The 27,172-nt window shown below is 44.2% G+C and overlaps 2 protein-coding genes across 2 annotated transcripts in view; one reads left to right on the forward strand and one right to left on the reverse strand.

Moving 5' to 3' along the window:
- SLC25A20 (solute carrier family 25 member 20) overlaps window positions 1–7,287 on the reverse strand; it is a 31,968-nt gene extending 24,681 nt beyond the window's left edge. The window contains exons 1-2 of the mRNA XM_082662764.1: window positions 7,091–7,287; window positions 488–580 (exon numbers count right to left, since the gene is read on the reverse strand). Coding sequence (XP_082518890.1) covers window positions 488–580; window positions 7,091–7,195 — 198 coding nt within the window. The 5' untranslated portion in view covers window positions 7,196–7,287. The remainder of the gene's footprint in view (window positions 1–487; window positions 581–7,090) is intronic.
- An 11,294-nt stretch (window positions 7,288–18,581) lies between these two features.
- ARIH2 (ariadne RBR E3 ubiquitin protein ligase 2) overlaps window positions 18,582–27,172 on the forward strand; it is a 46,582-nt gene continuing 37,991 nt past the window's right edge. The window contains 2 exon segments of the mRNA XM_082663062.1: window positions 18,582–18,729; window positions 23,447–23,789. Of these exon segments, the coding sequence (XP_082519188.1) occupies window positions 23,541–23,789 (249 nt within the window). The 5' untranslated portion in view covers window positions 18,582–18,729; window positions 23,447–23,540.

Here is a 27,172-nt window from a genome sequence, read left to right on the forward strand (position 1 = left end):
ATGTAATTCAATAACCTCAAACCAATTTAGTTTCCTTTAGTTAGTTTAGTCTAGGGGTTTGAAGACTCTGCTAGCTTCTTTCACTGTTCCTCAGACTGGCTGACTCTTCCTCCAGATTTTATGTGAACTTCTGACACTGATCCCTGTCAAACTGACTGATCCAGATTTGCATTTTCTTCTATTTCACGTCTCCAACTATTCCTCATGAATTCCCTGTGGTCTAAATTATGCCTTCCAAAAGAGAGAACCATTTTAGAACCATTTTATTAGCTTCAGTCATTCACATAAAACAGTAGCTGGAACTATTAAAGACTCCAGAGCGATGACAATAGGAGGGCATAGGAGGGCACGGTGAGAGCGCCACAGCTGTGGGCTAGACCTCCAACAGAACTACGCAAAGTCACCCTATCCCCCAGAGAAGTAATAAATCAACCCTGTGAAACTGTTCCTCTGAATAAGAGAAATGCCCAGCACCAAGATTCCGTACCTCTCTCATAAGAGTCTTCCGGAAACAGTCAAAGGTCCCAGAATACATGGGAGGCTGTCCAGGCAAATTTGGGGGCTGCGTCTGCAGTCGGACCTGAAACCAGAAGTTAAAATACAGTCATTTCCCAGAATCAGAACTGCCTGTCGGTAGCAATGGCCCAACTGTCTGCTAAACTCTTAACAGAGAAAGCTGCACCTCTGTGCATGTCTTCAGCATTCACTTTATCTGCTGGATTCAGACTTCTCTTTCCTCCAGTTTATTCAAACCCTGTACTCACAAGTCATTAGTAGCATGCTTTTGGAGAGAGTCACAGTTCCTCTGATTTCCTCAGCCACTTACTTTTGCTATTTATTTCTTATCTAATGGATCCCACAATGATCCAGTGGAATAGGTACTACCAGTTTACAAATGAGGAGGCTGGGTTTAGTGAGTTCAAATCATGTGCCAGTGAATGCAAAGCTCAGTTCAGCTCTAGGCACTCTCCACACCCATTTGAAGTGCCTTGTCGGTGGTTAGGTAAGGTGCTCAACAAAGGTATTTTGGAGTGAGGTGGATTTGATCCTACTTTTCTTGGTCCTCATCCTTCTCCACCTTTTGGTGTATCCAATGCTTCAAACTGTCTCTCTTTAAACCTCCCTTCTTGGTACTCCTTCATCTCCTTTTCTACTCCAGGCGTCCTCCAAGGCTAAGTACCCTACTCATCTGTTCCACTATCCCTTTTAGAAAACTCAGATTCCAGGGCTTCAGCTTCTGCTCAGTGATGACTTTTACTCAGCCATCTTCAGACCTTCTCTCCCCACCTTTTGGGCTACATTTCAAACTGCCTGGAGAAGCTGTCCCTACTCATATCACCTCTGGAATCTCATCCTTTTGATGAATCACCCATTTGTGCCAGAGCCACCAGGCTACCCTCTTTCTCAGGATTTGAAACTCTAGCATCCGACCACTTCCTGTTACTTCTCCTCCTCTTATTCACATAGGCACCAAGGCTTTTGGAGAGTTCCTTCAAGAGTCTTCCAGAATCCTAATTTCTTCCTCTCTCCATCTGAAGTCTTCTCCTAGGCCAAGTCCTCACCTATTCTTACCCAGTGTGATGGTTTTCAAATATGCCCACTAACTCTTTGATACTCTTCCCCTTCAGTTAATCCTGGGCTTCCCTGGTGGCACAGGGGTTCAGAGTCCACCTGCCGATGCAGGGGACACGGGTTCGTGCCCCGGTCTGGGAAGATCCCACATGCCGCGGAGCGGCTAGGCCTGTCAGCTATGGCCGCTGAGCCTGCGCGTCTGGAGCCTGTGCACCGCAACGGGAGAGGCCACAACAGTGAGAGGCCCGAGTACAGGAAAAAAAAAAAAAAAGGTTAATCCTAATTCCCCTCCCCTTGGATGTGGGCCAGACTCAGTGACTCACTTCTATCGAACAGAATGTAGTGGTTTTGATGCTATGTGACTTCTGCAAGGCTAGGTGACAGAAAGGTCAGCTTCTGCCTGTCTTCATCTCAGGTTATTTGCTTTGGGGAAAGTCAGCCACCATGTTATGAGGATACTCAAGCAGTTTGAAGAGGTCATGTGTGGAGGAAAGAAGGCCCCCTGACAACAGCCAGCACTAACTGCCAGCCGGTGAATGAACCACACAGAAGCCAATCCTTCAGATTAGTACAGTCCTGGCCAGCATCTTTTTGTTGCTTTTGGTTGAAGGAGAGGGTCTTTGGTTCAGTATTGGGTTTTTTTAAACAGCTTTATTAAGATATAATTCGTATACCATAAAATTCACCCATTTAAAGTATACAGTTAAGTGCTTCTTAGTGTATTTGCAGAGTTGTGCAACCTTCATTATAATCAGTTTTAGAATATTTTCATCACCCCAAAAAGAAACACCACACCCGTTAGTAGTCACTCCCCATTCCCCTCTTCTCTCAGCCCCTGGCAATTACTAATATAGCTTCCATCTCTATGGATTTGCCTATTCTGTATATTTCATATAAATAAATCATACAATATGTGGTCTTTCACACTTGGCTTCTTTTACTTAGCATAATGTGTTCAAAGTTCATCTATGTTGTAGAATATATCAGTCCTTCATTCCTTTTTATGGGTAAATAGTATTCCACTGTACAAATATACCATGTTTTGTTTATCTGCTCATCAGATAATGACAAATTACATTTTTTCCACTTTTATTATTATGAATCATGGTGCTATAAACTTTTGTGTGCAGGTTTTTGTGTGGATATTATGTTTTCAATTCTCTTGGATATTATATTACCCAAGCATAATTGTATTGGTCAAGATTCTCCAGAGAAATAGAACCAATAGGACATGTAGATTTAGTTATTTGTTTGTTTGTTATAAGGAATTGGCTCACACAATTATGGAGGCAGACAAATCCTAAGACCTGCAATCAGTGAGCTGGAGACCCAAGAAAGTCAATAGGATAGTTCAAGTCTGAAGACCTGAGAACCAGGAGAGCTGATGGTTCAAATCCCAGTTCAAAAGCTGGCAGAGAAACTAACACAACACTGTAAAGCAATTATACTCCAATACAGGTGTTAAAAAAAAAAAAAAGCTGGTAGCCTCAAGACCTAAGAAGAGCCAATGTTTCAGTTTGAGTCCAAAGGCAGGAAAAGACCAATGTCCCAGCTCAATCAGTCAGGAGGGAGGAGTTTCAGCTTTTTGTTCTATTGAGGCCTTCAACTGACTGGAATAGGGCCACCCACATTAGGGAGGGCAATCTACTTTAGTCTACCTTAAATGCTAATCTCATCCAAAAACACCCTCACAGATACACCCAGAACAATGTTTGACCAACATCTGAACACCCCACAGCCCAGTTGACACATAAAATTAACCATCACAGGAGAATTGCTGGGTCATATGCTAACTCTATGTTTAACCTTTTCAGGAACTGCCAGACTGTTTTCCAAAGAGCATTGTATGAATGTTCCAGTTTCTCCACATCCCATCACCTGTTATTTATTTATTTTCAATTATAGCCATCATAGTGGGTGTTAGGTGGTATCTCACTGTGATTTTTATTTACATTTTCATGATGGATAATGATGTGGAATATTTTTCATGTGTTTATTGCCATTTGTATATCTTCTTTGGAGAAATGTCTATTCAGATCCTTTGCCCATTTTTTTCCTTAACTATTTTATTTTATTTTTTATTTCTTTATTTTTTTGGCCACACTGCATGGCATGCGGAAGTTCCCTGACCAGGGATCGAACCCGCGCCCCCTGCAGTGGAGGCACAGAGTCTTAACCACTGGATCACCAGGGAAATCCCCCCAGTTTGGGTTTTTTTTTTTTTTTTTACTGTCATAAAATACACATAAAATTTACCATCTCAACCATTTTTAAGTGTACAGTTCAGTGATATTAAATACATTCATAACGTTGTGCAACCATCACCACCATCCAGAATTCTTTCTGCCTTATAAAACTGAATTAGTTTATTAATTAGTAAATTAGTTCACTTAGCCTAATGTTTACAGTATTCATCCATGTGGTTGCAAGGTCAGAATTTCCTTCTTTTTTTTTTTTTTTTTTGCTTTACACGGGCCTCTCACTGTTGTGGCCTCTCCCATTGCGGAGCGCAGGCTCAGCGGCCATGGCTCACGGGCCCAGCCGCTCCACAGCATGTGGGATCTTCCCGGACCAGGGCTCGAACCCGTGTCCCCTGCATCGGCAGGCGGACTCTCAACCACTGTGCCACCAGGGAAGCCCCAGAATTTCCTTCTTTTTAAGGCTGAATAACACCCCATGGTATGTATATGCCACATTTTCCTTATTCATTCTTCCATTTGTGGACACTTGGGTTGCTCCCATGTTTCAGCTATTGTGAATAATGCTGCTATGAACAGGGGTGTACAAATATCTCTTCAAGACCCTGCTTTCAATTCTTTTGGGTATATATCCAGAAATGGAATTGCTGGATCATATAGTAATCCTATTTTTAATTTTTTGAGGAACTGGCATACTGTTTTCCACAGTCACTATACAATTTTACATTCCCAACAACAGTGCACAAGAGTTCTGAGGTCTCCACATCCTCGCCTAATAATAACACTTATTATTATTATTTTTTGGCCATGCTGTGCGGCATGCAGGATCCTAGCTCCCTGACGAGGGATGGAACCGTGGCCCCCGCAGTGGAAGTACAGAGTCCCAACCACTGGACCACCAGGGAAGTCCCTATTGTTGTTGTTTTAAGCCACTAAGTTTTGGGATAAGTTGTTACACCGCCAGAGACAACTGATACACCCAGTTATATACTTCTGCAGTCTTTTTCCTTGCTATTTTTCCTGCTCTGAGTTCTGCTTCCTAATTCTTCTCAGGTTGCTATCATACTAACTTTTCCAAGAACACCATTTCATCATGCTGTTCCTCTATTACTTTAAATTTCTCATTCTTGATTTTGTTAAGGCCTTATGTCCCAAACTAAGGAACTCACTCTCTAGGCAATGGAGGTGACATGCATATCTGAGGAGTTTATGGGACACAACAGTAGAAATGTCTAGAGGCTCCCACTGCTTTGCATCCAAAATCCCTTATTTGGTCTTCAGATCCTCCATGGTCAGGCACAACCTGTCCAAGTTAGTAGAGAGAGAGAAATAGACCAAAACTTCTGCCTGATACCTTTTTGTGATTTTGTATAAATCTCACATGTCTCATCATGACATCCGCCACCCAGGCCCAGCAAGAACATTAAAGTCCTCCACGGCTGGTCTTATTTTACAGCCTGCTCCCACTATCAAGCCTATATCCACCTTCACTCCTGCCTTCCCCCTACCCAGAATGTCTGGATCTCCCTACTTCTCCCGTCAGAACTCAGCCAGCCCTTCATCACGTGCCATAAAGCCTTTCCAAACTGAAGTGCTGCACCTCTTGCTTTCCCAGACCACAGTTAGTCGCCTCGGACCTCTGAAAGTGCCTCTAGGCCAAGCTTTGATTGGAGGCCACCTGGCTCTTAGAGGTCAAAAGGACAGTAGTGGGCAATTTGTGGTTTTGGCTTAAGCTAAAAGGGGACTTCCTGGCTATTAAAAATGCAGTGGCTTGAGAGTCCGCCTGCCGATGCAGGGGACGCGGGTTTATGCCCCGGTCTGGGAAGATCACATATGCCTCGGAGCGGCTGGGCCTGTGAGCCATGGCCACTGGGCCTGCGCGTCTGGAGCCTGTGCTCCGCAACAGGAGAGGCCACAACAGTGAGAGGCCCGCGTAACGTAAAAAAAAAAAAAAAAAATGCAGTGAGCATTTTCAGTCATTTCCATTTCAGTATAGAGGTCCTCGGGCCCTTCCTGGGAATGACATCTGATTGGGGAGGAAGGACAAGAGGATATGGAGGTAGGAGCAACATTTGTATTAGGGAGCAACAGGGTTTCGTTTTTCTTTAAAGAGAGGCCCCAGCTGCCTAGAACTAACAAGATCAAGAGTAGAGAGGCCAGACAATTCTTCTCCCTTACATCAGTGCTGCTTAGAACGACCACTGTCTGGGAAGCCCTAACACACGTGGCATTTACCAATTACTGAATAAACATCTGATTTTGTGTTTCACAGTGCCCAAACCAGCCCAGTTGCTTAATTCTGGTCCTGTGATAGAATGACCCCAGATCCTCTCCTAGATGAAAGGCAGCAAAGAGCTTGCTGCCCAAACTTGCCTGGAGAATGTCCCCAAAGCAATTTCCCTGTGGAGGAAACCCAATCCAACATTCCAATAAGTCTCCTACACAGGCTTCATGCCTGCTCCCTACAGGCTCACCCTGGCCATGATCTGTCAATTTCCTCCAAGTGTGTGCAGAAATAACGTTAGAAAACTAGGATGAAGCTTTGAATGCTAAGTCACAGGGTATGGACTCTGGTCTCCAGCAAGGCCTTGCTGAAAGTGTTGCAGGGGAAAGAGTTGATGCATAATGTGAGGATAAGCAGGGAACAAGCTCTGATGAGTTTCCCCCTTCCTGGAGCCTCAATCTGACCACGGCTTCCTCACCAGGTTGTTGTGCGGATCAGCCTTGCCCTGGGAAAGCTGATCACTTGCTTTCCCTGGAAGGAGCTCAGTCAGTGAGGACATCATCGCTTCCCACAGGAGGCCACTCAGGCTAACATGGGGTGACAGGCTGAAGATGGTCAAGAAAGGTTCAAAGGAGATAGTGATGGAGCACTCTGGGCCCAGAGGAATGTGTCAAAAGACATGTCTGGAATAACCTTGCCTCAGTCTTTAGCTCTCTTCCTGAAGCGGGATTTACAGATGCCTTTTTCAACCTTGCTGATAATGTTAGGGTTTTCAGAAGTCAGAGCTTCGGGGCGGTGCTCTTTCTTTACCATCCTCAAAGAAGTGGCGCCAGATCAGAAGAGGCTTCCGAACAGAGAACTTTTTTTTTAAATCAAGAGCCCTTGGTGGGCGGTTAGAGGCTGCTCACTCTGCAACGTCCAGCTCTCTGGGGTGCAGGAACAGTTTCCCCGACCCCCGAAAGGGAGATTCCCTAGACTTCTCACGGAAGCTCCCACGGACCCCGCTTCTATCCCAGACCGAGCCTCGCGGGAGACCCTACATTCCAAGCCCTGCCCGGGCCTCCTCCCTCCAGCCCGCGCCCCAGCATCCTCGCACCTTGACCGTGTCCAGTGGGTGCCCCACGAACACCAGGCACATGCCTCCAAAGCCGCCGGCCAGCAGGTTCTTGAGCGGGCTAATGGGCTTCGCCTGGTCTGCCATGGTACGTCCGTCAGTCGCCGTGCCTGTCGGTTCCCAGGGGGTCCGCTCCACTGCCCCAGCCGCGGCGGCACCGCCGCCGACCTTTCACCCACTTTCGGGTGGGAGGGGCATGAGCCCGGGGCAGGTCGGGAGGAGGGCCTAGACCGCCTGCCAGGCCCGGCTTCCGCCGAGGGGAGGTGCTTCCGGCCGCAGCCCGCCTCCGTGGGCGTGGCTTAAAGGAGCGGGGCGGGCCCGGACGCCTCGTGGGCGGTGTTTGGGAGTGGCGACGGGTGGTGGACTTACTCTTCCAGAAGTCTTCCCGGACTTGAGTGTTTCCTCCCTGAAGCTCCCGTTCCTCCACTCACTCCGCAGAAGTCGATTGGGCTCTGCTATGTGACAGGCGCCCTTCCAGGTGCTGGAGGCACAGCTGTTAGCACAGCACATAGGTCCCTGTTCTTGTGGAGCTTACAGGACATAACAAAGATAAATAAGTGAAAAATGCATAGTGTATCAAGTTGTGATAACTGCTATGAAGAAAAATAAATCTGGAAAAAGGATTAGGGAGTATTGGGGGGCAAGGAATTTGCAATTTTCATTAGGTGAGTAAAGGACAGTTTCACTGAGAAGGTGACTGGATTCAAGAACTGAGAAGTGGAGGAAGTGATATATCCATAGATATGGGGGGAGGGGGAAAGATCTTCCAGGCAAAAGAAAAGAATGCAAAAGCCATGAGATGGCCTGTGCCTGGCCTGTTTGAGGAACCACCTGGAGGCCTTTGTGGCTAGAGCAGAGTTAGGAAGGTATGGAGGTAACGTTGGCATATCAAGCGGGACTTTGTGTGCCACTGTAAGGACATCAGTCTCTCCTCTGAAGTAGATGGGAGCTATTCTGGGGTTCTGAGCAGGGGATTGACATAGTCTGACTTATGAGTTAATAGAATCCCTCTTTCTGCGGGTTGAGAATAGACTACGAAGCAGGGAGCCTTGAGGAGGCTAAAGGTCATGGTCAGAGATGCTGGACTCCATCAGAGCACAGCACAGCAGATGGTGAGATGTGTTTGGATTCTGGATATATTCTGAAGGAAAAAGTTAAAGGGATTGTTTTTTGTGTTTTTTTAAAATTTACTTTTACTTATTTATTTTTGGATGTGTTGGGTCTTCGTTGTGGTGCACGGGCTTCTCATAGTGGTGGCTTCTCTTGTTGTGGAGCATGGGCTCTAGGTGCGCGGGCTTCAGTAGCTGTGGCTCACGGGCTGTAGAGCACAGGCTCAGTAGATGTGGCGCATGGGCTTAGTTGCTCTGCAGCATATGGGATCTTCCTGAACCAGGGCTCGAACCCATGTCTCCTGCATTGGCAGGCAGATTCTTAACCACTGCGTCACCAGGGAAGCCGAGGAATTGTTAATGAACAGAATATAAGGTACATAAGAGAGGAGTTAAGGATGATGCTAATGTTTTTGACTTATTGAATCTAGGTGGACGGTATTCAGGAGGAGTTAAGGATGATGCTAATGTTTTTGACTTATTGAATCTAGGTGGACGGTATTCAGGAGGAGTTAAGGATGATGCTAATGTTTTTGACTTATTGACTCTAGGTGGACAGTATTCAGGTATTCACTATATTACTCTTTCATCATTTCTGTATGTTTGTAATTTATCAAATTAAAAAGCTGTGAACAGGGCTTCCCTGGTGGTGCAGTGGTTGGGAATCTGCCTGCCAATGCAGGGGACACGGGTTTGAGCCCTGGTCCAGGAAGATCCCACATACCGTGGAGCAACTAAACCTGTGCACAGCAACTACTGAGCCTGCGCTCTAAAGCCCGCGAGCCACAACTACTGAGCCCACGTGCCACAACTGCTGAAGCCTGCGCGCCTAGAGCCCATGCTCCCCAACAAGAGAAGCCACCGCAATGAGAAGCCCGCACACCACAATGAGGAGTAGCCTCCACTCACTGCAACTAGAGAAAGCCCGCGGCTAGCAACGAAGACCCAAAACAGCCAAAAGTAAATAAATAAATAAATTTATTTTTTAAAAAGCTGTGAACAATAAACATACCCCTATCTACAGCAGGAACCTCACTGCCAAGCTAACCTAACAACAGTCCTCCTCTGTAGGCACTCCCAGGCTAGCAGGAAGCCTAGAATAAGGAGAATGGACCATGTATGCTAGGGGTGGATAGATTAGTGACAGGATTGGGAGTGGGATCAGGAAGTGAGTGGGCCTGACTGGTGCAGAAGGCACCAGGGGAGTGGAAGGGGAGTGGAAGGCAAGGAGGCTGGGGCAAGGCCCAAAAGCCTGTTTACTCTGTGTTACAGGCTTTTTCTAGATGGGGATGGGGAACCATGGAAGAATTTTAAGCACAGTGTTGACATGATCAGGTTTGTTTTAAAAAATCTATTTTGGATGGATGAATTTGTCTTGGGAGAGAATGGAAGCAGGGAGACCAGTTAAGGGAAAATTACAGTGGTGCAACGAGAGGCAGTAAAGGCATTAACTGAGCCTGGTGCTCATCGCTGGATTGGCGATGGTAATGGGACCATGTTTACTTCACTTGTGACTTGTAGCACTCCGGCTGCAGAAAAGGATCTAATTTAGAGTCAATCTGCAGCTTCAGGAAGAGATGGTGTTTGTTATAGAACCGCCCTCCTGATAAACCCTCCTGGTAAACCTGGTAAATCCTCCTGGTAAACCTCGACACACCTGAAGGTGGACTCCACTGAAGCTCACCAGCTTCTATTAAATCCTTGTAGGGTAACTGATAATCCACTAAACAAATGGTCTTCCTGCTTCTTCATCTGATAAGCCTTACACACAGCTATAAAACTCAACTGAATGGAATTCCCTGGTGGCGTAGTGGTTGAGAGTCCACCTGCCGATACAGGGGACGCGGGTTCGTGCCCCGGTCCGGGAAGATCCCTACATGCCGCGGAGCGGCTGGGCCCGTGAGCCTGTGCTCCGCAATGGGAGAGGCCATAACAGTGAGAGGCCCGTGTACCGCAAAAAGAAAAGAAAAGAAAAAATTTAATCTGAATGTGTCATTCCCTGGCCAAAAAACCTCTTCAGCTCCTCATTGCATCAGAATAAAATATAAGTGGCTCAGGGGCAGTCAAGGTTTTTCACAATTTCATGCTACCTTACTTCTTCAACCTTATTTTTCCCTAGACTGTATCTTCCTCTCTGAGCAAACTGAGCTTCTACTGGTTTACTACACAGACCTGTTACTTAACTCACCTTCCACCGCCGACAGCCAGGCTTTTACATATCCTGTCTCCTTCAGCACAGAGTATCCTTCCTCTCCCCACTCCATAACACACTGATGCAGGAGATGGATACCAAGTTGCCCATATGCTAGACATTGTCCAACCTGTGGTTCTTAGCAATTTGGGGGGTGGAGAAATCCTGGCACCCTCTCCCCAGAAAAACACACACATGCATATGCACCTCCAGGTTTGCTATAAATTTCATGAGAAGCTGAAGCTATCCTTGGACCTCATATGAGAAGCCTTGTTCCTAGACCCTGGGAATCAAACATGAATGAGAGGGGCCTCCCCTTAGGTCACACCCTTCCCAAGACAGCCCACACCCAGTGACTGAGCAAGGTAGGGGTTTAATGCCTGACCAGTCTGGTCTGGTATCAGACACTCTGACAGGCAATATTCACTCCAGTGTTCTCTGCTAGGTTGGCGGCAGCTTCATTGGGCTGCAACACAGTTTAACTTCTGCCTTTGCTTAATTCTGCTTCCCGGGCTTCCCTGGTGGTGCAGTGGTTAAGAATCCGCCTGCTTGGGCTTCCCTGGTGGCACAGTGGTTAAGAATCCGCCTGCCAGTGCAGGGGACACGGGTTCAAGCCCTGGTCTGGGAAGATCCCACACGCTGCAGAGCAACTAAGCCCGTGCGCCACAACTACTGAGCCTGCACTCTAGAGCCTATGAGCTACAACTACTGAAGCCCTGTGCCACAACTACTGAAGCCCGTGCGCCTAGATCCTGTGCTCCGCAACAAGAGAAGCCACCGCAATGAGAAGCCCGTGCACCGCAACAAAGAGTAGCCCCCACTCATCACAACTAAAGAAAGCCCGCACTCAGCAGCGAAGATCCAACACAGCCAAAAAATAAATAAACAAAATAAATATATAAATCTGCTTCGCTTTACTTATGTTGGTCCCTAATAAATATCTTGCTCCCCAAACTCCATCTCAATATTTGCTTCCAGAAAATCCAACCTGCAACAGTAGTATTCAACATCATTCCTTACCAAAAACAAAATAAAACCAAAAGCAAAAGAACATAAAACTGTAAACTTAAGATTTGAAGTAGTCTGCTCGGCTGCCTACAGCAGAGGATTGAAGAGAAAACTCCTGAGGGTGCTCCGTTGTCTTCTCCAGGAGTGACAACGCTGCTTTCCCAGTTGAACCCCGTCCTCCTTTGCAATCCACTGAGGGCTGCAATGAGCATCGCTTATCCTTTGGAGCCCTCTGCCAGGAAGAGCCAGTTGTGTGTGGCCCCTGGTGCCTGGCCATTCCCATCCAGGCTGGATTCTCCAGAGTTCCCCAACCAGGGATCAAACCTGGGCCCTCAACAGTGAAAGTGCGGAGTCCTAACCATTGGACTGTCAGGGAATTTCCCACACATGCACAGATTCTTGTAAGCTCCACACAAACAGGATATATAACAATCCCCAAACTCCTGCCAAATTCCTTCTTACTGCGCAGGAGGTAGTCACTCTCCTCTCACAATTAAGCCTGAGTAAGTACCTAGGAACCAGATGTGATAGGTGTATGTTTAACTGCCAAATGTTTCCAGAAGAGCTCTTCTAGTCTGCATTACCACTAGATATAATGTTAGAGCCGTGTAGCTGACAGGGTCTTGGTGCTCCAGCCGGGTGTCAGGCCTGAGCCTCGGAGGTGAGAGAGCTGAGCTCAGGACACCTGACCACCAGGCACCTCCAGGCCCCACGTAAAATCAACTGGCGAGAACTCTCCCAGAGATCTCCGTCTCAATGCTAAGACCCAGCTTCACTCAACGACCAGCAAGTTCCAGTGCTGGACACCCCATGCCAAATAACTAGCAAGACAGGAACACAGCCCCACCCATTAGCAGAGAGGCGCCTAAAATCATAATAAGCTTACAGACACCCCAAAACTCACCACCACACTCAATCTTGGCCACCAGAAAGACAAGATCCAGCCTCATCCACCAGAACATAGGCACCACTCTGCTCCACCAAGAAGCCTACACAAGCCACTGAACCAAACTGACCCACTGGTGGCAGATACCAAAAACAATGGGAACTACGAACCAGCAGCCTGTGAAAAGGAGACCCCAAACACCATAAGTTACGCAGCAGATGAAGGAGCAAGGTAAAAACCCACCAGACCTAACAAATGAAGAGGAAATAGGCAGTCTACCTGAAAAAGAATTCAGAGTAATCATAGTAAAGATGATCCAAAATCTTGGAAATAGAATGGAGAAAATACAAAAAATGTTTAACAAAGACCTAGAAGAACTAAAGAGGAAACAAACAACGATGAACAACACAATAAATGAAATTAAAAATTCTCTGGAAGGAATCAATAGCAGAATAACTGAGGCAGAAAAACGGGTAAGTGACCTGGAAGATAAAATAGTGGAAATAACAACTGCAGAGCAAATTAAAGAAAAAAGAATGAAAATAATTGAGAACAGTCTCAGAGACCTCTGGGACAACATTAAGCCCACCAATATTCAAATTATAGGGGTCCCAGAAGAAGAAGAGAAAAAGAAAGGGATTGAGAAAATATTTGAAGAGACTATAGTTGAAAACTTCCCTAATATGGGAAAGGAAATAGTCAATCAAGTCCAGGAAGCACAAGTCCAGGAAGAGTCCCATACAGGATAAATCCAAGGAGAAAAACGCCAAGACACATATTAATCAAACTATCAAAAATTAAATACAAAGAAAAAATATTAAAAGCAGCAAGGGAAAAATAACAAACAAGGGAATCCCCATAAGGTTAACAGCTGATCTTTCAGCAGAAACTGTGCAAGCCAGAAGGGAGTGGCAGGACATATTTATTTATTTATTTATTATTAGCAATTTCTTTTTTTTTCGAATTTTTGAATTTTATTTATTTTTTTATACAGCAGGTTCTTATTAGTTACCCATTTTATACATATTAGTGTATACATGTCAATCCCAATCTCCCAATTCATCACACCACCACCACCACCACCCCCGCCACTTTCCCCCCTTTGTGTCCATATGTTTGTTCTCTACATCTGTGTCTCTATTTCTGCCCTGCAAACCAGTTCATCTGTACCATTTTTCTAGGTTCCACATACATGCGTTAATATACGATATTTGTTTTTCTCTTTCTGACTTACTTCACTCTGTATGACAGTCTCTAGATCCATCCACGTCTCTACAAATGACCCAATTTTGTTCCTTTTTTTTTTTTTTTTTTTTTGCGGTATGCGGGCCTCTCACTGTTGTGACCTCTCCCGCTGCGGAGCACAGGCTCCAGACGTGCAGGCTCAGCGGCCATGGCTCACAGGCCCAGCCGCTCCGCGGCACGTGGGATCCTCCCAGACTGGGGCACGAACCCGTGTCCACTGCATCAGCAGGCGAACTCTCAACCACTGTGCCACCAGGGAAGCCTCAATTTTGTTTCTTTTTATGGCTAATATTCCATTGTATGTATGTACCACATCTTCTTTATCAATTTATCTGTCAATGGGCATTTAGGTTGCTTCCATGACCTGGCTATTTTAAATAGTGCTGCAATGAACATTGGGGTGCATATATCTTTTTGAATTATGGTTTTCTCTGGGTAGATGCCCAGTAGTGGGATGTTGGGTCATATGGTAATTCTATTTTTAGTTTTTTAAGGAACCTCCATACTGCTCTCCATAGTGGCTATATCAGTTTACATTCCCATCAACAGTGCAAGAGGGTTCCCTTTTCTCCAAACCCTCTCCAGCATGTTTGTAGATTTTCTGATGATGCCCATTCTAACTGGTGTGAGATGATACCTCACTGTAGTTTTGATTTGCATTTCTCTAGTAATTAGTGACATTGAGCAGCTTTTCATGTGCTTCTTGGCCATCTGTATGTCTTTTTTTTTTTTTTTTTTCAGGGAAAAGAAAGTAGAGTTTATTGGTGGGCATGGGTAGGGAGGGGGCGTGCTAAGCCTATCACGAGTGCAGGGCCCGCCATTTGTCCAGGGGGCCACGATTAGGGATGTACTTGACCCCACAGCCATCTGGAATGAGCTGCTTTTCTGCCACCATGTTTTCAAATTCATCTGCATTAAACTTAGTAAATCCCCGCTTCTTGGAGATGTGGATCTTCTGGTGGCCAGGGAACTTGGACTTGGCCCTGCGGAGGGCCTCAGTCACATGCTCCTTGTTCTGCAGCTTGGTGCGGATGGACATTATGACCTGGCCAATGTGGACCCTGGCCACTGTGCCCTGGGGCTTTCCAAAGGCACCACGCATACCTGTCTGGAGCCTACATTGGGGAACAGCATGCCAGTCATTAATGTCCACTGGAAAGGGCTGTCTCCAAGGTCCCTTAGGGCAACCCACACAGGCAACAGGCTGCATACACTACCGAGGAGGCTGCTGTTTGCAGCCATTGTGCACCAGGCCCCTGTATGTCTTCTTTGGAGAAATGTCTATTTAGGTCTTCTGCCCATTTTTGGATGGGGTTGTTTGTTTTTTTAATATTGAGCTGCATGAGCTGTTTATGTATTTTGGAGATTAATCCTGTTTGCCAATAAATTATATGCCAATAAAATGGACAACCTAGAAGAAATGGACAAATTCTTAGGCTTATAGCAACCAGAAGCTGAGTATATGAGGGAATAAAGTTCTGTTGTTTCAAGCTACTAGGTTTATAGTAATTTGTTATGGCCATCCTAGGAAACTAACGCAGATATTTATCATTCCAATTTCTCTTCCTTAATTTGTAAAGTTCCAGATTTCACTCTGTTATCATTTTCCTTTTACTTGAAAAAAAATTATCATTTATTTTAAAGGCAGTAAATTCTCTTCATTTTCCTTCACCTAAAAAAAAAAAAAGATTTGAAGTAAACACCCTTGTAATAGACAAAAAGTAACTACCTTTTTTTTTTTAAAGCAAACTAGTAACTACTATATATATATATATATAAATATATATATATATTTTTTGGTACGCGGGCCTCTCACTGTTGTGGCCTCTCCCATTTGCGGAGCACAGGCTCCAGACGCGCAGGCTCAGCGGCCATGGCTCATGGGCCCAGCCGCTCCGCGGCACGTGGGATACTCCCGGACCGGGGCACGAACCCGCGTCCCCTGCATCGGCAGGCGGACTCCCAACCACTGCGCCACCAGGGAAGCCCATAACTACCATATTTTTCTTAGCAAAATTATTTATTGGTGAATTATCAGAAACTTTCCTATTCATGACAGGAACAAAGGTAAAGATGTTTTTTAATCATGATTACTGCTTAACGTTTTACTGGACATGGTAGCTGATGCAAAAATACCAATAGGAAGGGAGGGAGAGAAGGAAGTAGGAAAGCAAGGAAGAAAGAAAGGAGAAGAGGGAGGGGATTAAAGAGGGAGGTGAAAAAAGAGGGAGAAAAGAAAAGGAAGAAAATAAATTTAAGAATTAAAAATTAAGGGCTTCCCTGGTGGCGCAGTGGTTGAGAGTCTGCCTGCCGATGCAGGGGACACGGGTTCGTGCCCCGGTCCGGGAAGATCCCACATGCCGCGGAGCGGCTAGGCCCGTGAGCCACGGCCGCTGAGCCTGCGCATCCGGAGCCTGTGCTCCGCAATGGGAGAGGCCGCAACAGTGAGAGGCCCGCGTACCGCAAAAAAAAAAAAAAATTAAGAGTCCAAAATATCCCTATTTTCAAATGATCCAAATGCTCACTTTGAAAATTGAAGAGAATCAGTTGAAAATCCACTAAAACTAATAAGCAAGCTAAGTAAGGAGAGAGACACAAGAACAACGTTGGAAAGCAATAACATTTTGATACGTTAACAATAACCAATTAGAAAACATGAAGAAGGAATCTTATTCAGAATAATAGCAAAACCCACAATGTATGCAAGACTAAACCAAAGATCCATGTGATTAAAACTATAACAATTCAAATACATAAAAGAAAAACAAAATAACTGTAAAGAAATACTATATTCCTTAGATGCAAAGACTCAATATTGAGGATATCAGTACTACCCTTAAGTTATTCTTAGAAATTCAATGCTCTCCAGTGAATTTTCAAAAGTGAAAACCCGTCATTCTGAATCTAAGGTTTATACAAAAGAAAAATTGTATGATATTGGCTAAGAAATTTTAGTCTTCTAGCTGAGGCCCCAGACATCAAGGGGCTAAAACAAATCATTCCCACTGTAGCCTGTCCAGATTCCTGTGCCACAGAAACCAAGAGAAACATTATATTTTATATTTATATATCTTATGTGCAAATTTATTTTGAAAAAAGAATACTACACACATCATTTCATATCCTATTCATATCACAGATACCTTTCCCTGTTAATAGATGCCTCAGTACAGCCTAATTGTTAATGGTTTTCTTTATTGTATATTTTACCATAATATAACAAACCTTTACTTTTGAACATATGGGATGCTGCAAACTTTTTCCTATAGAATCATCATTCTAAAGCACATATATGTGCACAAAATTTTATCTGTATCTTTAAATGTTTTGGCCTAATTTTTGTTTTTCTTCAGTATGCGGGCCTCTTACTGTTGTGGTCTCTCCCGTTGCGGAGCACAGGCTGCGGACGCACAGGCTCAGTGGCCGTGGCTCACGGGCCCAGCCGCTTCGCGGCATGTGGGTTCTTCCCGGACCGGGGCACGAACCCGCATCCCCTGCATCGGCAGGCGGACTCTCAACCACTGCGCCACCAGCGAAGCCCTTGGCCTAATTTTTAAATCTTTATTTCCTGGGGAGAAATTGTCACTAGTTAAAAATAATGGTATTAGCATCAACCCAATAAACGTCTATTTAATAGAGTAATATTGAAAACAAGGTTGGATCTGTGCCCTTAAGAAACTCAGCTTTAAGAGAGGCAAGACAGGAGAATAAATAAGGATTGTACACTGGATTCCAATATATTGTACATATACTGTGTACTTGATATGTGAATGACCTCATTCTCTATTTTGCAAATGCAATAATTATACAGAAAAACTGATTGTTCCCTTTTATTCACTGGAGAGGATTTATTACCAGTGACCCAAAGTGAAGGCTTCTAATTAAAGAGATTTCATTAGCAGAAAATATATTTTGGGTCCTTCGCTAGTGTCATGATGTAAAGGGATTATATGTTTTGTCATAACAAATAAGTACACTGGATTATAGATAGACTTTTACATTGTTAATGCATAAAATTCACAACCCTACAATATGTTACTCATTACTATTAATTTTCACTCCAAATTAATGTGGGACTTTCTAGTATTTGAATGCACCTGACTTGGGTACAGGCTCTGAATTAAACAGGAAGCTGAAAATCATGTATAAGAAATACACGAATACGTGCAAGAAGCAAGAACTAAAAAAAGGAGAGTCCATTACACATCGATATCTTGAATATCTTGAATATCAGTGTATACATGACTCATGTATGGGTGGAAATGGTGTGGGTTATCTACGGACTTGCACAGCGAGGAGGCTCCCTAACATCACTGGCTTCACACAGGCGTTTCCACGTTGTGCAGCAACAACTTGAGTGGGACTTCACGGCTCTGTCTATCCATAATACTTGACAAAAGCCCTAAAAGGTACTTAAAGTCATAATGGCACTTCCTATACTGTTTGAAGAAACTGTGCAACAAGGCAGTTAAGATTTAATCTTGGGTGAATGGGACGCCAAAGAATTAGGCAGCGAACTAGGCCGCGGAGAGGGAAGCGGAAGCCTAGCGTGGTCCTGTGAATTGGCGGCCAACAGGCGACGGCCTCAGAACGTACGCAGAAATTCCCGGCCCTGCGCGCTGACCCAAAGACCTAGCTTTTCTTCGACTAGATAGCGGCCGGGAAACAACAGTCTTTTATCCACTCCACGAACGTCTGGATGTCTTTTCGGTGCCGGACACCGATTACAAACAGAGAAGTGGGGAGTCCGACAGAAGAACCCTGGTTTAAAGTATCCCGGCGGGCGGCGCTGGTAAGCAAAAGCCGGAAGAGATGCCGTGACCACTCTCCAATAAGCCGAATCCTCTCTTCTGCTGCCTCTCGCAGCCGTCGGCACCGGCTGTGCCCTGGGCCCACTCTGGGTCGCAGCGCTGGGCTGTAGCGAAGTGTCCGCAGAGAGGCGTTACTGCCCAGCGCCTGCCGCGACCCCGGCGACCGCGGGTCGACCCCGGGCCGGAAGTGACGGAACTGCTCTGAGCACTTCCGGAGCTGCTGAGACGGCTTCGCCGGAGGAAGCAGCGCGGGCCTTCACCGGGGTTGGCCCGCCGCCTCCGCCGCCGCCGCGCCTGGACCCGGTTCTTCTGGCCCGGCCCGACCCGGTCTGGCCCGCCCGGGCTCAGCGGCCGCGGGGCCACGGCTCCCGGTAAGTGCGCGGTGCGAGTCTAGGCCTTGTTTACCCCGGCGGGCCGGGGGAGGGGGTGGGCTCTCCGCGCGCCTCCCTAGCTCGGCCAGGGCTCCGCCTTCGTCGCTGCCCGCGAGGTCCCGGCGCCCTTGGCAGCTCTTACACTGTTTCAGCGCACTCCGCCACCCGCCGAGGGGCGGCTGAAGGCTGAGGCCAGGGCGAACCGGCGCCTGGCGTCTCTCCGTTATTCCTACTCTCGCCGCCTGCTCAGCTCGCAGTGAGGTCGGAGGCCAGCGCCTCTGACCGACTGGCGCCGGCGCATCTGGGCCCTCCCGGCCGGGCGCGCCGGCAGACGCGCTGCCTTCGGGGCTCCCCACTCGAGTCATCGTTGGGAGCTCTAGCAGTGCCGCCCGCGCGGTTAGTTAATGCCCGTTGGTGAAGGGTCCCGCAGCGCGTGGGCTCCGTGTCCTCGCGGATATGCCGGCGCCTCGGACGGGACAGGCGGCCCAGGAGCTGCGTTGACGCCTCGCCTGACGCTGCTGTGCTAGCGGCGGCAGAGGCGACCGTGTTCTGGGATGACTTCACCTCAGTACTGATTGTTACCCTGTCCCATAGAACTTTCTGCCACAATGGTCATATTCTGTATCTTTGCTGTTAAGTAGGGTAGCCACTGTCCACACGTGGACATTGAGCGTTTGACTTACGGCTCTTTCAACTGAAAAAGCAAATGTTAAATTTAATTTTTAAGTTAAGTTAAATTTAAATAACCACATGTGGTTAGTGGCTACCGTATTAGACAGGGTTCATATTTTTGTATCAAGTAATTTTCTTCGGACTTGTAGACTTAGTAACTGACCCTACAGTGCTAAATATTTCGTCTGGAGTAAACGTTGTCAGACCCACCAAAAAGTCTGTGTTTTGTTCTTGTCATCTTTAAATTGAGAAGTCTTCCGTTTGAATTCTTTAGCCCAGGGTGGGTGGCAGGTCTTCTGAACACGTGACTTTGACTGGGGGAAGGGGGAGGAGTAATTGCGGTTACTCCTTTTCTGTTTGGGATGTGAGGATAATATTTAATATCCAAAGGAAATCAAAGCGTTATCATCAGTTCTGTTAATAAAGTAATAACATACTGGCCACTTTAAACAATGTCAGCACTCTTTCAAATAGAATAGGGGTATTTAACTTGGAAAAGATTAAAAATTAAGGTTTTATTTAAATTTGGACCTAGAACACCCAGTAAGTATGAAATGACATTCTCCTTTTTGGAAGGCAGCCTGAAGTTTTCCCCTGTTTCTTGAATATTTAGTTGGTGAGAAGGCCATGGGCAACCTGTAAGCCCAAATCCTGGAGAAAAAATCTAGAGAAAGTGAAAACGGTGCTTTTTTTTTTTTTTTGCGGTACGCGGGCACAGCTCCGGACGCGCAGGCTCAGCGGCCATGGCTCACGGGCCCAGCCGCTCTGTGGCATGTGGGATCTTCCCGGACTGGGGCACGAACCCGTGTCCCCTGCATCGGCAGGCGGACTCTCAACCACTGCGCCACCAGGGAAGCCCAAAACGGTGCTTTTTTTGTTGTGATTCTGGAGGTAGCTTTGTGGATAGTATTAGGCTCTCTGGGAGGGTGATGGGGCGTTATGAGTCCTCATAGGCCCTGGATCTGGTGAAAGTATTATGCTGGACTCTACTGGTTGGCAGCAGTGTGGTCCTGGGCAAGTTGCTTAATCTTTTTGAACTCTAGTTTCCTCATTTGTAAGAAGGGGATGATAGCCACTTTGTAGGATTATAAACATTTAATGAGAATGAGTCTGACCTGAAATTGGCTCTCATTAAATGAAAGCTATTATTGGTAGTGATATTTTGTAGATGGGAGCAATTTTTATAATGCTCTTTATGCAGATTTGCCTAATAAGCAGTATCGTACATAAAAATGCAGATAAAAGAAAACAATAAAAAAATCAATTATTCGTCACCTATTTTGGAAATCATCCTCCATAATCATTGTTTGGACTTTGATTTTCATTTAGTTTAAATTTGCCTGTTTGTGTTTGAAGTATTTCTTTGAAAGTTATAAGCTCTGGTTTTCCAAGAAACTCAAAAGGATAAAGAAATGGACATAAAATTTCTAATTAAGTAAGTAAATAGTACTTATTTAGTCTTGGATAGTGGGATCTGCAGTTCTGAGAAAGTCAGGTAGCCCTTGAGCATGTCAGAAGAGAGGTGGAAAATGGGTGTTAATATTGCCTAGTGGGCATTCTACTGGAGACATTTTTTTTGTCTTTTTTTGAGCCCAAACCACTGGACCACCAGGGAATTCCCTCTGTTTTCTCTCTATCTCTCTCCTTTTTTGTTTTGTTTTGTTTTTTGTTTTCTTTTCTTTTGGGGACTTTTTTATTTGAAAATATTTTTTTCATGAATAAAGTGAGATCTGAAATATTGGCAGTATTCTGTAAGTGTTAGTGGAGATGACTTCATGGCAAAAGTCCAGTTTAAGTCAATTATGATTTGGTTTGTCAACCTCTATGTAACATTTAAAATTGAAATTGTGGTAGTTAATTTAGGAAATCTTAACAATAAGAGTGAGGTGGTGCCCAACATTGTAAATCAACTGTACTCCAATAAAAATTAAAAAAAAAAAGTGAGGTGTGGTGGGCTTTCAAACTGAGGGAGGGAACTGGGTATCCATTTCTCTCACCAGTACCCCAGGTTAAATTATTGTTAGCTGTTTATTTATTTAAGTCTGTTTATTTATTTATTTATTTATGGCTGTGTTGGGTCTTCATTGCTGTACGCAAGCTTTTCTCTAGTTGCCGTGAGCAGGGGCTACTCTTCGTTGCGGTACACGGGCTTCTCATTGCAGTGGCTTCTCTTGTTGCGGAGCACGGGCTCTAGGCACGTGAGCCTCAGCAGTTGTGGCACGCAGGCTCAGTAGCTGTGGCATGTGGGCTCTAGGGTGCAGACTCAGTAGTTATGGTGCTCGGGCTTAGTTGTTCCATGGCGTGTGGGATCTTCCTGGACCAGGGATTGAACCTGTGTCCCCTTCATTGGCAGGTGGATTCTTAACCACTGTGCCACCAGGGAAGTCCCACTGTTTACTTTCAATACTTTCTTTTTTTAGAAGGCCATGTAACTCTTGTCAGTATATAATTATGACATATAGATTTCTGTGGGACTTATAAGAAAACAATTTCTGGTCCCTTGCTGCTTGTCCTTTTAAATGTTTTTACTTTTTAAAAAATAAATTTGCAAACTCAGGGTACCAATTTTAAAATATATAAATAGAACTATCTCTTTTCATTTTAGATGGAAATTATATAGACTATTTGGATGACATCTTCCTGAAAGATCTTCAGGAATTACAGGTATTTTTAATTTAATTTAAAGATTAATTTTTTCTCCTAAAGGAAAAATACCATAGTTAAGTTCAGTTGTGATGAGGTGGTTCTAGCATACAAAACAATTTTGTTAAAAGTCAAACTGCAAGTATTACATTACTGCCCTCTCATTAATGTGACTTATTTTTTAATTTGAGCATTTATAGGTAACACATCAGAGGTAGATTCACTGATATTTTTATAATATCATTAAAATGTGACTCTATAATCCCTTAGACTGGTTACATATTCAGCACACATTGATTTTTAATCTTTGTTTTAATTTTTTTTTTTTTTGGAGAGATTATGTACTTCAAATAGGTTTTAAATTTACTTTAGTATTTGATCCAGATTTGGTTATGTAAATTATTTACATACTATTCAATCCAAATGCTCTTGCATTTTAAGGTCCTATTATTTTTAGATTTAAATCACTATTTGATACTGTTCCTTGGAAATGATCACTTGAAATAGTTCTTGTGCCAAGAAGTTAATGGGTATTTGCCAAAGTCCTCTCTGAGAAGAAGTTAAGACTTGTGACTGTTTGCTTTCTCAACTAGTATTCTCTTTTCATTTATATGTAATTGAGTAACATTTTGATCTGTGAGGATTTTTCAGTAGCTGGTTACATTTGATCTCTTGTTTCTTTACCCTAAGTAGATTCTAGCCTTGATCCTGCTAAGGCAGAATATCTGTAGTTTTCCTTCACTATTGGGTCAGTTTCTTTGCTTCTTAAGTACCTCTTTTAAAAGATTAGTAGAACCCTTTAAAATGGAAAAATCAGTTAACTTTGCAGACTAGAGGAGGATGTTGAAGAGCTATGTGGTTTTTATTTTTTCTTTACTATGCACCTTTTTTTCCATTTATCTGAGAGTGATGTCTGTAAAACAATGGTATTCTTTCCCTAGATATTAGGGAAAGAACTGTGTCCCTATTTATGTACTGTGTCACCACTCAGTGGAGCATAATTAGCTAAGAGATTTTAAACTTTGGTTGTTTAGCTTTTAGGATGCTTCTTCTGTGGGCAGCCAGCTGTGGGAATGTACTCCTCTCTTAAGGACCGTGGCAGGAAGGACAAATCTATGGGACTTTAACTCCTTGACATAGAGCAGATAGCCTTACTCTTTCATGCCAGACCCTTCATGTGAAGTTACCATTGTTAACTGCTTCTGCCCCTCCAGGAAAGGGTTTCCCTTTGAAAGGCCTGGGCATAGAGATGGTGGTGAGGTTTCTTGTATGAGGGGAGAGTTGGAATAGGCCACAGAGGGGATAGGACCAGGGCTATGCCATTTTGATTCTTGAATGGTTTCTGTTACAGCTTCTCATAGTGAAAGTAAGTAACACTTATTTTTTTCTTTTCTTCCTTTAGAAGACAAAAACACTAATGCATTTGAGAAAGTGGTAAAGTTTGTGGGGAGGGGAAAAAACTGCTTTCCTGATCTGCAACTCATCTGGATGTTAAGATGTCTGTGGACATGAATAGCCAGGGGTCTGACAGCAATGAAGAGGACTATGACCCGAATTGTGAGGAAGAGGAAGAGGATGAGGACCCTGGGGACATAGAGGACTATTATGTGGGCGTAGCCAGCGATGTGGAGCAGCAGGGGGCCGATGCCTTTGATCCTGAGGAGTACCAGTTCACCTGCTTGACCTACAAGGAGTCCGAGGGTGCTCTCAATGAGCACATGACCAGCTTAGCCTCTGTCTTAAAGGTGAGCAGCGTTGTCAATTCTCAAGTATAATTCCTGCAATTAAATCTAAATATGAGCTGTTGCTAATGTCTCCTTCAGACTGATCAAATGGCCTGTAGCTTGAAACCAAATATAACTGTATGTTGCATCATCTGGACACATTTGATGCATTTACTTTGTTTGCTAATATGTGCATATCGAAGGTCCTCAGCTTCCCAGACTACTAGGAATTAGAAAGGAAGGGTGGGGTGGATTCAGGAAAAATAGACCAGAAGTACATAGAAAGCAGAACTGCATAGATTAACACTTGTTTCAGAAAGTCTTATGAAACTTTATGAGGTAAGATAGGATAAGCATCAGAATCACCATCTTCAACACACCAGTGTGTGGGTGACTGATAAATGTCTTAAGAGAGGTACCTAGATATCCTGGTTTGCTGTGAATAATCAGTGCTTCTGGGCTAATGAGCTCATTTGTTTCGTATACTGATGACTAATGTCTGATGTTGAAAGAGATTTTAGCAATAATTAAGAATAAAGCAAGTTCTCATAGCTTGTATTTCATTGATTTTGGGGGGTGTTAAATTGAAATGTTAAGTAATTAACAAAATTGGTTATTCTAGCAAGCACCTTATTTTTAACACTTAAACTAGCATACTTTTCAATATCTTACACCTCAGGCCAGTTACTGTCCTCACTATGTACCTTTTGTACTATGTAATATTACACTGGTACATAGCATAGCCACATAGAACACCATGTACTGTGAATGTGAATATTATTATAGTCATTTAGACAATTTCCCAGCATGTTTCTTTCTCCTCTAACATTGGCCATTATGTGAAAGTGGGGAAATTTCTCCTACTTTACTGTTTTCCCTGACCTTCCTTTCAGGAACTGTTACATGGATTTTGTTGTTTGCTAAAATTGAAGATCAAGAGCACATTGGAATGAATTCAACCAAATAATTTTCATGTTGGTATTTAAATGGAAATAACTAAGGTGTGCCATGGGTCATTACTATAAAAGTTGCTTTATCTACTAGTTCAGGCAATTTTTTTTTCCAGGTGATCGGCAAAGGCTAACTAATACCTTGGATTTGGACACTCAGGGCTTTATTAGCAACTAGCTGAAAGCTAAAGCTTTTTGTGTGACTCACTCCTAGAAGTGTGCACATTTCCTCTCTTGTGCTCAGCATAAAACTCTGAAGAATGGAGACCCGTTGGAACCTCTGGGTTTGGGATTTCTCCACCATAACGATAACAAAGCTGCTGGGACCTCTGCTTTCCAAGGGCATTTCTCTGGTAGAAAAGAGGCATCAGATCCTTTCCTTCCTCGTTATTCACACCTCTCCCTATCTGGTCAACTAGTTTCTTTTACTTTAACCATATTATACATAGTCTTGGTATTCAAAATTACAAAAAAAATTGTCAGGTGTGTGGTTCTGGACGGTATCAATTGACTAAGTTCATCAGGATGTTCCCATCTATGCATAGGAATTCTCAGTTTGTCCAGCCCCTTGCGCTGACTTCCTGACCTGCTAGAGTGGGGCACAGCTGAGGGGCACAGGCCCTTTCCTCCTTTTTTTTTTTTTTTTTTAAATTGTAGTAAAATCCATAAAATTTACCATTTTACGTCCTTCCTTTTTATTAGGCTGTCATATTGTCGGCCCCCTGGAAAGCCTTTCCTTCATCTCCTCACCTTTTAGTACCCTCAGGGCTCCTTCAGAGTCTACCTTGTGATTTCCCTGAGTGAGCCTCCTCAAGACCCTTTAGAACACAGTGGTTGTTTCTTTTGGTCCCAGTGTCCAAATGTTACAGCCCATGTTTATTACATCGTATAGTGTAGTCTTCTGACTGCTTCATGTTGTTTTACCTTTTCACATGTTTTTGCATGTTCTCTCCAACTAGATTGTTACTTCCTGGAGGGCAGAAACTACATTTTACCTTCTCTCTCCCATCATCACTATCATAGTGTTTCATCCATAATAGGTATTGAATAATTTTGAGATACTTGTGGATTTTGTCAATTTTTGATGATGTAGCTGATGCTATTGGTGTGAGCTAGATTTCCTAGTCCCTGCTATATATTCTCTACTGTCGTAAAAGGGCATTATTCTGTCCCTCAAGATCATGAAGAGTAGAACAAAAAGAACTTGGAACAGAGATGAATGAACAAAGAGAGATGGAAGAAAGTTGAAACCCCTGGAAAGGGTTAAAGAGAAAATGAAGCAAAGAGGAAAATAATCCATGAAATTTTAGATGATGGTAGAAGTAGAAGATGGATTTTTTTCCCTCCCTCACTGAGGAGCATGTTAACACCATTTCCTTTCTGGGGCTGGGTGGCAAACGTCCTGGCTCGTTTGGTGGCTTGGCTGCACATAAAGGGGCTCAGTGGTGTTTTCAGTGGTTCAGGAATTTGACCAAAGACAACAGGCAGAAATGGCTTGGTTAAGAGTAAGGGAGAAGGAATCACACATAATATTCCTCTCTCAGGCTGGCTAAAAACTAGCATTGGTTTTATTTTTGTGTTTAAAATTTTTTTGAAACGAGGAAATAATTTAAGTGCTGAGTTTACAGAATGGTGTTCACAGGTGCTTTGGCTACTCTCACTCCCCTGTTGCATGTGTCTCTGAGAATGGAGCTCAGTAGTCATCACCCAGGTCAGTACTGATTTCCCTCATTGGTCATGGTGCTGTTTGCACAACTCTGTGACTTATTGAGATATTTAATTCTTTCATATGATTTAGGTGTTATTCAGCTAGTAGGAAATGTGATATGTACGTGGTTTAAAATTAGAGCCTTATGAGCAGCTGTCCATGAACAAAAGCTAAGTTTGAGGAGTGGCATCAATTTTCCACTGATCTGTGTTACTCATTTTTTTGTGTTCTGGCAGTTGCCTGTCGGTTAGCTGTAGCCTAACAAAATTAAGCCTTCTGTTACCTTTTGGGATTTGAAGTCTCTTAAGTAGAAAATTGCCAGTTGCCTGGGACACTGGGCTTTTGGTTTAGTGAGGGCCCTTGGTGTCAGAGAGTCTTCCTGTATGTATTCTGGCACCAGTCCTTGAGTAAGATCATTAATTGAGAAAGGAAAGTGCCCAGAAAATCAGATCCCGGACTGAGGATAGACAACAGAGAAAATGCTTATCTGTTATGGGGTGGTGGCGGTGGGGACTGCTGATGTTCAAATAATGGCAAAACAGAAGCATTGTTTAGGGAATGAGCTAACATCCTATACAAATGGAATAGTCGTGAAAGATGAAATGATTGCCAAGTGAGGTGGATTGTGTTGTAAGAGGGGGAAGAGCTCTGACGAATATTTTAGTGATATTTCAGTCTTTAAAGAAAACAAAGTTACCTTTTAAAAAAAGTTTTTTAAAAATTTTATTTATTTTTCGCTGTGTTGA

Source organism: Grampus griseus (assembly GCF_964374135.1).
Source record: "Grampus griseus genome assembly, chromosome: 10".
NCBI lineage: Eukaryota > Metazoa > Chordata > Mammalia > Artiodactyla > Delphinidae > Grampus > Grampus griseus.